This window comes from Nesoenas mayeri, assembly GCF_963082525.1.
Source record: "Nesoenas mayeri genome assembly, chromosome: 5".
Classification (NCBI taxonomy): Eukaryota; Metazoa; Chordata; class Aves; order Columbiformes; family Columbidae; genus Nesoenas; species Nesoenas mayeri.
The window spans coordinates 54,966,414-54,980,540 of record NC_137548.1 but is presented as its reverse complement, the minus strand read 5'-3'; the positions used below and the strand labels follow the sequence as shown (position 1 = coordinate 54,980,540).

Sequence of the window (14,127 nt, the reverse complement as noted above, 5' to 3'; positions counted from 1 at the left end):
ACCAGTGTTTTGGGAAATCTGGGTTTTCCATCTGATCCAAGTAACAGTTACTTATAACTGCACAATGGCAGAACAGAATCAGAAATAGAGATTCAAAAGTACGGTAATGTATTTTTCTTAAAAAACTATACCTGAAAGCTCGGATGGTGGTAAGACCTTCAACAGTCTCTGAAAAATGAGAAAGCAATGGTAGCTGAGTGCTGTCATCCAGCTGCTGCAGGTCCCTGGAGAGGATTATGAAAATAATTTTATAAAAAGCCAGTTTTGTTGTGCTGTTATTCGCTTGAAACAGGCCCAAGGAGTGAAACGGAATATCATCACAATAATTACGTATGTAAGATTCAGATAGATTGCAAAGCAGTGCTGCATGTCTCTGACCAGGGACTGAAGACCCCAGAAGGATTTTTCTTGTAACATTTGAATACAAACAGTGCTTGAGTTCTGAATGGGCCTTTTCCCTCATTTCTGCTATATACCTCTTTCTTATACTCAGATGTTTATTCATTTCAACACCATGCTGGATCTATGCTGAATATAAAATTAATGGGATACTGCAAATAAGAGCTCAAGTTAAGCAGAAGGCAAAATGTAACTTCCTCTCTCTCCCCTACCTATCCCCAGATGACAGCACGACTTGCCGTGGAGCTAACAGTATAGCTCATACACTCAACAGAATAAATGAGAGTCTGCACTCATCATTAGGTTGTGCTTCTCAGTTTCATGTTTAGTCATCAAATCAGTGGAAGCACATGTGGGGCAAAATTCTATTTAGTCTCAGTTCCTTCCAGCAGGAAGTAAATAGGTTACAGACTCCCTCTCGACTGTGCATACATGAAAGGATAAATGCAGCACTGCTGCAAACGCTTCTTGAGCACCACTGGGAGGGGAAGCTGTATGGCTGTAGAAAGAGAAAAATCACAAATATGGCTAAAATTTTCCAACTGCTTTAAAACTAACAGGCACCCAGAACAAAAGAGGATGCTCATGCATGCTGGATCTTTAATGGGCCACAGTACCACCATGGTTATGCTGCATTCTCCAGCCTCTCCCTGGCTTTACAGATTTCCACTTCCACCTGGATAGGCAGACATCAGTTTCCCTGTTCTGTCACCACACAGTCTTGGACCTACCCGGCTCACAGGCCTTAGGGAGGACAGGATCCAGTTGTTTTTAAGAAACTTTGATCGTGGACAAAGACCCTGCTCGTGCCTCCCAGAAGTTCTGCTTGAAGAGCTGCAAAAGCTCTTGTAAAATGACACGTTTTCACTATAATGAACTTGGTTCACTTCCAGACAGGGCCATGGCTTTGACGGGACTGAATTTAGACTGCACTGCAGTTCTGCAATGCAGTCATGCATTGAAGAAAATATTTCAATTGTGAGAACGATACTCGCTCATGCTCTTACCGTGATGCAACTCGGAAGTACTTCTGGATGAAGTAACACATGATTGCGAGGGGAACCAGGGCAATGACAAACATTGGTGTGACGTATGAGATGACAGCAAGAGCAGACACACACAGCAACGTGGAACGACTCAGGCACTCCAGGGTGGCCGGAATGTGCTGTAGAGAGGAAGAATAAGCACACAGACTCTTCCATAACATATCAAGTTTAAAACAGTGTTATTACTTTTTCCTTTCTCCCACCTACACAATGAAAAAAACATTGAGGATCTGAAGCACTATAGCATACAGGTCTGCTTTTGGGAAGTCTGAAGGGATTTCTGTGGGGCTGCTTCACATGTCTGCTTTGTGGTCACAATCCTCACACAGAGGATTACAGATAGGATCCAACAGATTATTTCAGTGTCTACATTGATCCTATGAACTGGCACTGCAGACTGGGGTAAATGCTGATAATCTGAATTTCAGTCATTTGTATTTTGGGCAACAACATTTTCCTTTTTCCCATTTAACCTGCTCATATATGTCAAGTGAATGTGTTTACCCACTTTAAAAAAGAGTAGATCCTTTTAACTTGGGGATACCACTGCTGATCTAATTTTGCTTCCCTTTTCTATACAGAGCACCATAATCAAATAAATGGTTTTCAATGTGCATCTAAGATGAGGAATTAATTCTGAACCTAGAAAACCATGATGCAAATTGATATAGTAACCAAAGTTAGAGATTATGAGTGAACGAGACTATAATAAGTTAAAATCCAGACTTTCAGACTGGGAAAGATAGAATAATTTGGAAGCTTGAATATATTTATTCAATACCTGGTCGATAGTATTGCAGTCAGCTGAAAATCTGTTCAATATACTTCCCAGTGGTGTTGTTTCAAAAAATCTAAAATAAGACAAGGAATGGAAAAGATTACAATACTGATACTAGAACAGAGGGGTTTGTTTGTTTTTTGTCTTCCTTAAGCTAGGTACTATATCACAGACACAAACAAATAAACTGACAAGCACAGTAAAGTGTCTCATTTTTCCTCATAACCATGGCTTTCCAATAAAATGGCCGTCTTGAATGGAATCCATCAACAAGGATGTCCTCAGCTCCCTCTACTGCCTAAACTATGCAGATCACATGATTACATTTAAAAAAAAATCCTTTCAGGTATGCAATTTGAGGCTTTTCAATTAATGAAAAATACAAAGTTAAAAATTTTTCCTCATGTTCAGTAACAGCTGAATCAACAGGTTTGAATCAAGCTACTATTTTCTTTCATGCATTAGAAAGAAAACTTATGCAGGACATGAAAGGCCCTTACTGGTATCTGTACACCCAAGTGTACTCTACTGCTGCCTGTGATGACACTTGTGTAAGCTCCTTATCTTTACAAACTTGCCCAATCACTGTCTGACAGTAAGTATTTCCAGTCATTCCAATTATGATGCATGCTATGAACGAACTGTACAACATAATGATCAATAATTCTGTTTTCTCCCTAATTAAAAACAACAAAGAGAAATGAAACATGCAAGGAAGTAAATCTCTACAATTGCAGTCAGGCAGGTGACACATTTGACCAGCACCTCAGAACCTGAGCAGCCTGGGTACCATGTTCAAAAATTGCTCAGTAGTTTGATACCTGGTGATTGTCAGTAACGTATTAAAAATTGTGATTCACAGACACTTCTTAATAAAACCTGCGCTTATAGAACTGCCTCGAAGTAAGAAACACAAAATGACTACAATACAATTTTTATTACAATCAGGGAAATACCTCATTGGAGCCAAAATAATTTTATTTAGTAAAGAAGAGTGTAGCTTCTTGGTGACTTTCAAGCCAGTCCACTCCACTGCTATTGATGTAACAAGACATAATACAATCCCAAGACAGCAGAGAATGCTGAAAACTTTTGAATATGGAGAATGGTTGAAATCCTAAGAAACAAAGAGAAACAAAATTATTCACTGTAAATTATGTTGAAAAGTTATTGTAAAAATAGGACTGAAAAAACGTAAGGAGTAAATACTTTTTCCTCCCTAAATTAAATTGCAAATGATTTTCAACCATCTTAAACCACGGCTTATTATCCTTTGGATGTATGAAAATAAGTGATTAATCAGAAATTAAAAATCACAGAATACCCAAAATAAAACCCTGAAAGATATATTTGATAATTTCCTCTGCAAGAAAAAAAACATCTTCAACGCATTTATTATGGGTTTGTTGTATTGGTATTTTTAATAGGAACATAATATAATAGTTTTTATTTTGAAATACTAATTTAATATTAAAACCCAGCATCAATAAAGCGTATTTTAGAGATAAAAGCATGACTACAGTGAAAACATACATGTACGTCCTAAACATAAATGTGGATTATTTATAGGCACTAAATCCTGATAAAGAAAACAATCCAGTTCTAAGAAAATCCCTCCACTATTACTTTATACATACAGAATACCCTGCTAGATAACACTGTGAGCAGTTCCATGTGAAATTCACATAAAAATCTACCCAAAAGCATGCTTGTCATTGAAAATAAATAAATAAATAAATAAATCTGTGTTTCCCATATGTTCCAAAGCTGAAAGCCCTACTTGCAGTGAGAATGCAACAGTACAGGAAAAAAAAAAGAAAAGAACTATGATATCAAAATTACTTTGGAGACCAAGACTTAGGCATATCAGCTAGAGGATGGAAACACACTAAATGTAGCAAAAGGAGAACAGCAGCACACAAAAGTGAACGGATAGCTTCATTGCACTGTGTACCAAAAATACACGGATCTTCAAAATACTCTGGAGTGGCTCCATTACTTAAAACATAGCACGTTGCATACAAATCTTGAAGCAAAGCTTGACAGTGGGAGATCAGCGCTGGTTAAATCAGAAGAGGACGGTGCCTCGGGTGTTGCGTACCTCACAGTGGGAGCAGTTTCTCAGCTCTAGCTCTGTCTTCCCAGCAATGGCATCTGAGGTCCAGCGTGCCAGGCAGTAGTCGATGGCCACCATCACCGTGTGCTTCAGCAGCTGGGACAGAACCAGCAGCGGCAGGAGCAGGATTCCTGCTGCACTGAGGTACTTTCCGCACGCTCTCCAGGGCATCTTTGCTCTCTGATGCAGCACTGAAGACAGGTTGTCTTCATCATCACTTTCTGTTACTTCTTCTGCAATGTGCACAAAAGAAGTACAACCACGCTGACTTACTCGTACACACCTTTCACAGGGACTGGTAAGTGGCAGCTACAAAACAGGTCATCTTTTACAGGATGAACAGTGGCCTTAAAGTGAAGTTACCTGCTCAGACATGCATATATTAACCTGTTACAGCTATTAGTAACACATGCTAAAAATATGCAAAAAATCTTAGTACTAGGCGATTAATGTCTTAAAGCCGTGTTTTTGCAATTTAAAAAATACTGGCTTGGTAAAAATTAATTGCAATTTTCTCCTAGGTAAAACCACGGTTAGATATTGACAGATTTGAAGGTCACCCAACATAAATTATTCAATATTATTCCTCTTTCATTATCAAATCATGTTTAAGTGTAACAAAAATTTTTGAGGAAGCTATGACTTCTGGAGGCTTGAAATCATGATAATCCAGAGGTAAACTCAAGAGAAACAGCACTCTCACAAATCATGACCCACATGAAAAGTAATTAGTCTCCTGCCAGTTTAAATTATGTTAATTCATTCTAAAATAATTTAACTGTGAAACAGTAATGTAGTGGTATAGAGCTCAAACGGTGCCCTTTTACCTTCATCCTCTTCATCATCTTTCAGCAGAGCTTCACGGGAATACATAGTCCTGCGGAGGTTCGTTCTTTCCAAAACAGTTTTTCTTTCAATAATAGTCTCCTAAAAAGGGACAGTTTGTGTGTTTTCAACCAGAGAAGTAATACAAAAATAACTAGCTGTGACAAAACCTGTTTTCCAATCAAAATGTCAGAGAAAAATTGAAGTAAGAATGTTACAGCAGGCAGTCATAAGTGATTGATTTGCTACCTCTGTATAAAACCAAAGGACATAAATTAGATATCTGACATCAATTTCAGACTGTCAATCCCAACCCTCCTGGAATCTTAACTTGGACAGATACCTCTGAATTAAAAAGAACTAAGATTAATATCTCATTCTTCCTGTGTGGTAGTATTAAAAACAAAATGTGTTAATGATTTAGAGAGCTTGATATATGCACATCTGAAAAACTTCTGCCCAATGCAATGAGTAAATTCAGGCATATTTATAGAAGCAGTAGTATTGCACATTACCAATGCTTTTCCCCTAAAATGTCCCAATTTAATATTCCTTCAACAAGAATATTTTGATAGGGCTCCACTAACAAGAATGGGTCAGAGGCAACAGTATCAAGAAAGCATGAGATGTCCAGATAAAGAAACTTATCTTAATAAATCAATAGTAATGCTAATAGTAATACTACATTCATATTAAGTTAGAAATCACAAACAGCATGTCAGTCCTTGCTAATACTTTCAACCTAAAAAGAACCAACTGTCACATTTTTTTACAAATATTGATTGCCCTGCCCATCAAAAACCTTCTCCAGCTCTTGGTCTTGTCGATTCATTAATGTCTTCCAGTGTTCAAAGAGCTCAGTCTCTGATTTCTGAATGTCCTTGAGTGTTCCTTCTCTCTGGATGTTTCCATCTTTCATCGCAATTATCTAAAAAGTTTGAAACACAAGTGGTGAGATAAATAGCCATGTATCTCTATATATTTTAAAGCTGTGTTGCTGTGCCTGAACACAATTTTCTCTTTTCTTAAATAAAGAATATTTCTGCAAACAAATTTGTCTTTTTAGAAGACAGTGAAGTTATCTCTCCAATCCTTTCTCAAGATGCTGCAAAAACAGAAAGTTCCTTTCCTTCATGCATTCAGAAAGGAAGGATGCTTTTAGGTAAGAAAGAAGAAAAACAGGGTCCCTGTCAGCAGACAGGAGCGTGCATTACTCTTCCTAAATACCAGTCATTAGCAAGATAAGATTTGAGAGTTCTCTTAGCTCCTATAAGAAAAAGCTTTTAGCACCACACTGTGCGCAACGTGTTTTGCCCTCATTCAGGCAATTAGATACGAGCATGCTGGCTCCACCGTCTGTTTGATATCATGGACCTGATAAGGAAAAGCTAGGGAATTTGAATCCCTAAAGCTTTTAAAAGCATAAATAGTGGATGCATTTGAAAAAGATTATACATGCAAGACGAAGTCTGCAGGGTGTGGTGTGCAGGTTTATATCAGTATAAATACATTATACACACAGTGTAAGTGCCTTCACTTAGATCTGACAAGGAGAATTGGAAAATGAGGCGTGTAGATTATAAATTCACGTGACATCATTAGAAAGTAGTTAATGCAGTATTTATTTTTCTCTCTTCCTGGAAACTCAGAAATTTCCATGGGTGAGGGGTGGGAAATAATCTATGCCATTTATGGGGCTGGACCTTGAATTCTTCTGAGGGTTTTGATACCAAGATTTAGGAGGGCCATCACACACACTTAAAATTCCATTTTCATTTAAAATTCTTTAATAAAACAAAATAAACATTCCTGCTGCACTCCACTGGGAAAGACTTGCTAAGGCTTAATGAGATCTGTGCTTAGGAAAAAGACCGGAACTATTTCTTAATAAAATTCGTTAATATAAATCCTTCCTGTGCTACAGGCTTTTTGGTACAGTATATTTCATAAAACATTACTGAAACACAATTAGAAGATAATAAAAACAAAATAATTCTCAGAGTATCTCATAAAACATGAACACCTACAAATGAGTCTGACATTCATAAAGAAAATTAAAATTATTATACTGATACAAGGCCATAGCTATGCATAATTAAACAAATGCAAATACATAACAATTGAGAAGGAGGAAGCTAAGAAGGACCTCAAAGGGAGGAGAAGACAGAAAATTCCTGTATCCTGAGAGACGCTAACCAGAAAACCAGAACTGTGTTGAGAACAGTAGTAATTCATAAAGGTGTACAAATGAGGGACAAGGTCACAGCAGATACCACAAATGCTACCCACCAAAACCATTGTCTGAACAAGATTAATGTCTATCCAAAACTTCATAGCAAGCTGATATGAAGAAAAGAAAGCAGCTGAAATATGACTGTTTCTTGAGACAGAAACTGCTGCTATAGTCTGTGCAAGCTGCAAATGAGAGAGAAGTCCTGCTAAGAGGCATAACTGCAGTCATCAATCCTCACGGGCAACAAGACCTGTGATGATGTAGCTGGATAACTGTAGGAGAACTAAGTGCAAGGCCAGTGTGAACCAATGAACTAAAACAAACAAACAGATAAATACATATAAAACCCAAACCTTCTTTGGCATTTGCAACTGCAAACTGTTAGAGAGAGCATACCTTCATTTTTCCTTGTAAACTACAAGACAGAACAAAGAAACCTAACAAAACGATTGAATACTACACATTCTTAAAATTTTGCCAACTTACAAAAGGTGAAGATGTTTTTGATATATTATGTACTAGTACTAACCACAAGGAAATATGACTTTTTCCTTATATTTCCATGCACCTCGATATCCAGAAACACACTTTGTTTTGTGACAGCACAGACACATTCCTAGTAATATCCCAGCAGAGGCAAATATGTTACTCAAAGATTTCACTGTTTTGAGATTAAAAAGGAGGAAAATTTTCCAGTATAACTAATGATTTTGGATATTCAATGTATTTTAAATGCAGCCTGCTTTCATGAGAGTATTAATTATCAGCTCTATGAAACTCCAACCTATTTAGGTGTTCTAAGATAGGAATCCTAAACTCACTGGATAATTTTCAAAAGATCTTTATTATGCCTCTTCTCACTAAACTACTACTTGGTGGAAAGATGAAGCAAAAGCCTTCTTTGTAGCAAGACACATTCATACCATATTTTTGCCTCTTCCAAAAAAAAAAGGGAAGATCTTTCATACCCAGTCAGCATGGGGCAAGTACTGCAGCTTGTGAGTCACTAGCACAATGGTCCGCTTGTCTTCCCGTAGCATTTTCAGGATCCCTTCTTGCATGAGATGGTCACTTAGGTGGATATCCAGGGCAGAAAATGGATCGTCCTGTCACAAGGAAAAGGGGTCAGCTTTTGCAGCCAGCATGTACGGGATTTAAGAAACCTGACTGATTTTAATACCTGTAAAACCAGTTTGATCAATATAAATGATCAAAAGAGGCCATCAGAAGATCAAAATTGTTCTGAGGAATGGTTTTCTTACATTATTATACATAACAAACCTTGACGTGTTTCTTTACAGCAAGTACTCAGACATACAGCAATATCAGCTGTGTAAATGCTATGATTTTGGGAGGATTTCTGGGAAGGCTTCTCTCAACAGATGTGTTCCATAGCCCGCAGAACTGCAGGAGCTTGTTTCTCTCAGACTCAAGACAGTGCAGCAATGTATGTCTCTGGCATATGTTACATAACCTCTCCAGGGACAGTGACAAAGAGCACATTTTTATTTCCCTTCTACACAACTGCCTTCTGGTTATTCTTTATTTTTTTTCTATCCATAAATCAAAATTCTATTAACAAAGAAACACAGAAGGAGAAATACTGATCATTTTGATGACTCTGCTCACATGCTTGATTTACAACGTAGATTATCTTACTGAATCAATGAATGACATGCAGTTAATTTAGCCATAAGATAACCTGTACCATCTTGTGGGGAACTTATTTACCTAATCCTATCTATATGGAATTACAAATCTATTGTATCTTCTTGCACTAGTGATACTGGCTGTAAGATATACCTAGTATTATTGTTTCATACTATTACATTACACTAAAAGCAGGATTTCTTAAAAATCAAATTTTGTTTTCTTTTCTCCAGATATTTGCTGATAAAGTAGGGTTGAATTTGAATCAACTCTGCTTTCTGAGTGACATCATTGCTACCAGTTAGTTACAGAGAGGTATAAGCAAAGAAGTGAGTGCTTTAGAAAATTCCCCTCAATTTTGCAACAATTTATATTGTGACTGTATTGTTGCTTTCATGCATCTAGAAAACCAAAAACATCTGAGATCAACAGTAAGATAAATATGACCACTGAAATTCTAGTAAATCATAGCATCATATCGTAAAGCATTTCAAAAGTGCCTTTGAAACACAGTAACTTCAGACTGTGATGCAGAATTTATTCTCAAAAACATGTGTGTGTTGTGCTGACTGAGCAAGGACGTATGTTGTCAGCTTTACTGCTGCACTTCCCTGATCTGGCGCAGAGCTGAACGTCATTCTGAGCCCCGAGCTTGTGCACAGCCACCTTGGATGCAATGCTGTGCTTCCGCAAACTGTAAATGCCAGTTCACAGAACATGACACTGCACTGTGGAGTCAGGCAAGGCTCTTCCCTAAGGCGACACTCATCATATATAATTATAATGATGCACTGATTACAAAACACTGGAAAAAATCAGTTCACGCTACAGGACTAGTCTGACATGTGACAAATAAAACATGCTGAATAAACGTAATTAAGAATAAAATATCTAACGAATTATCATGTGACCTTTTTCATATCTGTAATGATCAGAAGAAGTTTACAGAATACAAAATATTACTGAATATAAGGTGCACACTCACAAGAGAAGTTTCATAAGCATTTGTTTACAAAATCAGCCTTAAAATAACTGAGTATTTGCAGATACTAACATACAGGCTTCCTGATTATTTTTGAAAGATTAATAACTGGAAAAAAGTTTCTTTGTAGGTACTCTCACATTATCAAACTATAAGAGAACCTGCTACTATTAGGAGATTATCAAGCATCCTCCACAAAAGGACAAATGTGACAAAACCAAGTTACAGCCCAACACTGGATTTGCTGATTTGCAGAACTCGGCCCAGCTGCTCTCTGCCCTCCTGCATTCTGGTCAATGCCTGGAAATGCCCTGCACATGAAGCAAGTGTGCACTGATCAGCCTAATTCGGGGAAAGGTCTAAATAACCTCCCAGACTTTCAGGGATGACCTTTAACATGCACAGCTTTTCTAAACCCTTGTGACTCATGTCTGGCTGTCACAACAGCTGTATTCAAAGCTCCTTGAAAACTGAGCTTAAGAAGGAAGTCCTAAACTGGAAAGCCAGCAAGGTCGCTACTAGTCAAGTGTGTAGGATGCATCTGTTTTCCCACCTACTAAGTTTTTAGAGCCCGCTCTCACTCCTTTTTCCATGGCACTTTCGTAGAAGAAGGGACAGGATATGCAACAAGCAGTTCAGGGTAGGAAGACAGCTTACTTTGTTGAAGAAAGGAAACACCCCAGACACAGGACAACATTAATTTTAGGCCTGAGACAGCTTAGGAATTTTATGAATACAGCTGAGACTATGCTTCATACCTGCAGGCTAGCTAACAAGGGATATAAAATACTGCACACATGGCGTAGCTCAGTGAAGCACAGTGTTCTGTGTGTGTTACCCATGAAATACTCTAAATGCTCGCATCTCATTGTGTCTGTTTGCAGCACAAACATAATGGCACATACTCACCAGGAACACAACATTTGTCTGCTGGTAAAGTGCTCTTGCCACGCTGATGCGTTGGCGCTGCCCTCCAGACAGATTAATACCCTGGAGATATGCAGAAGGAAAACAATCAGTGGAGATATGCAGGAGGAAAACAATCAGACAGTTATAAAAACATCAACTGAATATTAATATTTTGATTGGATTATCCACAGAAGACTTTCTGGACAGAGAAACACAGGGAAATTTTTCAAAAGCGTGGGCCTGCAGTTCAGCTGGGACACAGTACACAAGTTGTTAGAAAACCCAGAGCACTCTGTCTGGAGCTGTACTCCATACGTACCAGAGGGACACAAAATGTTTAATCGTTTGTGGTGACATAATGGTGTAGGTGGCGTAGATATTCTGCAGGCACTCTAAACCAGACTCCTACTCAGAAGTTACCCTTATGAGTCTGTCTGTCTCCTGTTTTTTTATTTATTTTTATTATTGCATGCTGTCATAGTACAACAGCTCCATTATGTACTGTAGTCAGTGATTGCTAGCTGGGAGGTCAGACCATGCTGAGGTGAATGCTAGCTGCTTGCTATTGTACTTGTTTCAGCCCCTAGTCCTACTACCACCCTGCTCTAAGTTACTAACACTTGTCTTTCCTGTGATCCACCTGCCATGTCACAAACCCCTTAAGCACTCAAATCGTTGCCACTCCACATTCTCACAGAATGGTTGGGGTTGGAAGGAACCTCTGGAGATCATCTAGTCCAACCCACCTGCTAAAGCAGGTGCATCTGGAGTAGATCGCACAGGAATGTCTCCAGAGAAGGAAACACCACAATCTCTCTGGGCAGCCTGTTCCAGGACACTGGCACACTCAAAGTAAAGAAGTTTCTCCTTATGTTTAGATGGAACCTCCTGTACTTCAGTCTGTGCCCACTGCCCCTCATCCTGTCATTGGGCACCACTGAAAGGAGTCTGGTCCCATCCTCTTGACGGTCACCATTGAGATATTCAGAAGCACTGATGAGATTCCCTCTCACCCTTCTCTTCTCCAGGCTGAACAGACCCAGCTCCCTCAGTCTCTCCTCATAAGACAGGTGCTCCAGACCCTTCCCCTCCACTTCCCTCTTCCTGTCAAAAAAAATGTTTGGCTATTCAATGAATTGGGTTAGGAACTAATCTATGTAAAATTAACATGGCAGCCATTGTGGAGAGTAGGCATGGAAATGTATGCTTAAATGTATCTGGGGGTGTGGTTCATCTGTTTTTCTGTTTTATTGTGGTTTTGGTTGTTTCTGACAGTGCCAGTACACAACAGAGTAAATTGTTTACAAATTTGTGATTTTTTTTTTTCTTCTCACTCCCTAATCTTCCCTGATGTGATAAAGCTTAGTTTGCTGTTTATTAAACACCTGCTCTTTTTTAAATGAAGGGCCTCTCAAAATCTATAAATTATTTGTTTTTATGTTACTCCTAAAGAAATAAAAAAATGCACTGCGAAGTCAGGATATCTAAGATAGCAGCCACAGAATTAGTCAAACAATCTGATAGCAGCACATTTAAATTATTGCATCTCACATAAATGACAGTGTTCCCATGTTTACTGTGAAATGTGCTTTCAGACTAATGACCCAAAGGTACACTCAACTAAAAGATTACCTTTGTTGCCAAATAACCAGTAAGATTTTAAGAACACAACAAAATAATAAAAAACCCCTCCATGTACTTAAAACAAAAATAGAAGCCTGTAGCTGTTTACTGACCCTCTCTCCGATCTGGGTTTGGTCTCCATGAGGGAGAATGTCAATATCAGGCTGGAGGGAACAAGCATCAATTACTGCTTTGTACCTGCGGAAACAAAAAAGGCAACACAAAACTCACACAGATACTGCTAAAGAAGCACATTTCCTACCCTGCAGAGGAACAAAAATTAACCAGCTGGAAAAATCACACAGTGGAAAACATATTTGTTAGCCACTAATTGTTCTAATGGGATCTGTTTCAATCACAGGCAAATAATATTTCAGCTAAGAGAAAGCATCTTAGGTCAGCCTCCCAATTAAAACTAGTTAATAGTTAAAACAAGCACAACTTCTTCCATGGCATATTGTTATTGCTTAGCATGTAATTTTTTTCATGCCCAGGGCCTTTGTTTCTTGTTTCAATATCCAAGGGTGACAGAGGGAAAAAAAAAATATGTGTGTAGGATGTGAATAAATAGCCAACCACTTCTTAAGGGCAGGAGGGATGGAATACCAGCAATTAACTTTTGAATATTTAAACATGTTTGGTGGGCATTTATACTGAATAAAAAGGCAGCCCATATATACTGCAATATGCCAAACACTGAAATTGTAATAAACAACATTCCCACTCCCAAATGGCTAAAGTCCTTCCAGCACAGTTAAACTAGTCAATTAGGCAGAAGAAGAAAAGACTCCATGCTGTACAAACACGGTCCTGAGAAATGAAAACACTTCAATACTTAAGTTCAAGTGAGACTGAACTTCAGGAAAAACATAGTCAAAGGGGGACCGTGCAGAACTCAAGGTCTTTTGTCATGTTCAGAGATGGGCACCCACATACGTGAAATGACACGCAGTGGAGACCTTACCGCTCTCTGTAACTACTCAAAAGGAGGTTGTAGCATGGAGGGTGTTGGTCTCTCCTCCCAGGTAACAAGTGAGAAGACAAGAGGAAACAGCCTCAAGATGCACCAGGAAAAGTTAAAATCAGAATTAGGAAAAATTTCTTCCGAGAAAGGGTTATCAGGCATTGGAACAGGCTGCCCAGGGAAGTGGTGGAGTCACCATCCCTGGAGATGTTTAAAAGATGTGTAGATGAGGTTCTTAGGGACATGGTTTAGAAGTGGTCTTGGCAGTATTAGGTTAACGGTTGGACTCAATGATCTTAAAGGTCTTTACCAACAAAAACAATTCTATGACTCTATGCAACTTGATTATTTAGCAAAAAGGGGAGCATAGCATGTAACAGTACTGAAACCTGTTACCTCTGTTTGTTGAAAGGGCTTTCAAATGTGATATTCTCTTCCACTGTGGCATTGAGTAACCAAGGCTTCTGTGATGCATATGCTACTGATCCTCTTTTCCTGGAAAAAACAAACAAACAAACAAACAGAATTCCCAGCTTACCAGTGCAGTAGGCATTTCTGGAAATCATTTTCTTGTAAAGGAAGAAACTGGTAATAAGTCTTCA

General features: G+C 38.5%; 1 protein-coding gene across 1 annotated transcript in view; it reads right to left on the bottom strand.

Annotated features, from left to right (window-relative positions):
* The window catches only part of ABCC8 (ATP binding cassette subfamily C member 8), a gene marked incomplete at both ends in the record, with an annotated part of 79,909 nt that overhangs the window by 15,004 nt on the left and 50,778 nt on the right, over window positions 1-14,127 (bottom strand). Inside the window, 11 exons of the mRNA XM_080345524.1 lie at window positions 132-224; window positions 1,407-1,564; window positions 2,227-2,296; window positions 3,180-3,340; window positions 4,325-4,572; window positions 5,167-5,266; window positions 5,967-6,092; window positions 8,366-8,503; window positions 10,939-11,019; window positions 12,675-12,759; window positions 13,922-14,020. Coding sequence (XP_080201650.1) covers window positions 132-224; window positions 1,407-1,564; window positions 2,227-2,296; window positions 3,180-3,340; window positions 4,325-4,572; window positions 5,167-5,266; window positions 5,967-6,092; window positions 8,366-8,503; window positions 10,939-11,019; window positions 12,675-12,759; window positions 13,922-14,020 — 1,359 coding nt within the window. The remainder of the gene's footprint in view (window positions 1-131; window positions 225-1,406; window positions 1,565-2,226; window positions 2,297-3,179; window positions 3,341-4,324; window positions 4,573-5,166; window positions 5,267-5,966; window positions 6,093-8,365; window positions 8,504-10,938; window positions 11,020-12,674; window positions 12,760-13,921; window positions 14,021-14,127) is intronic.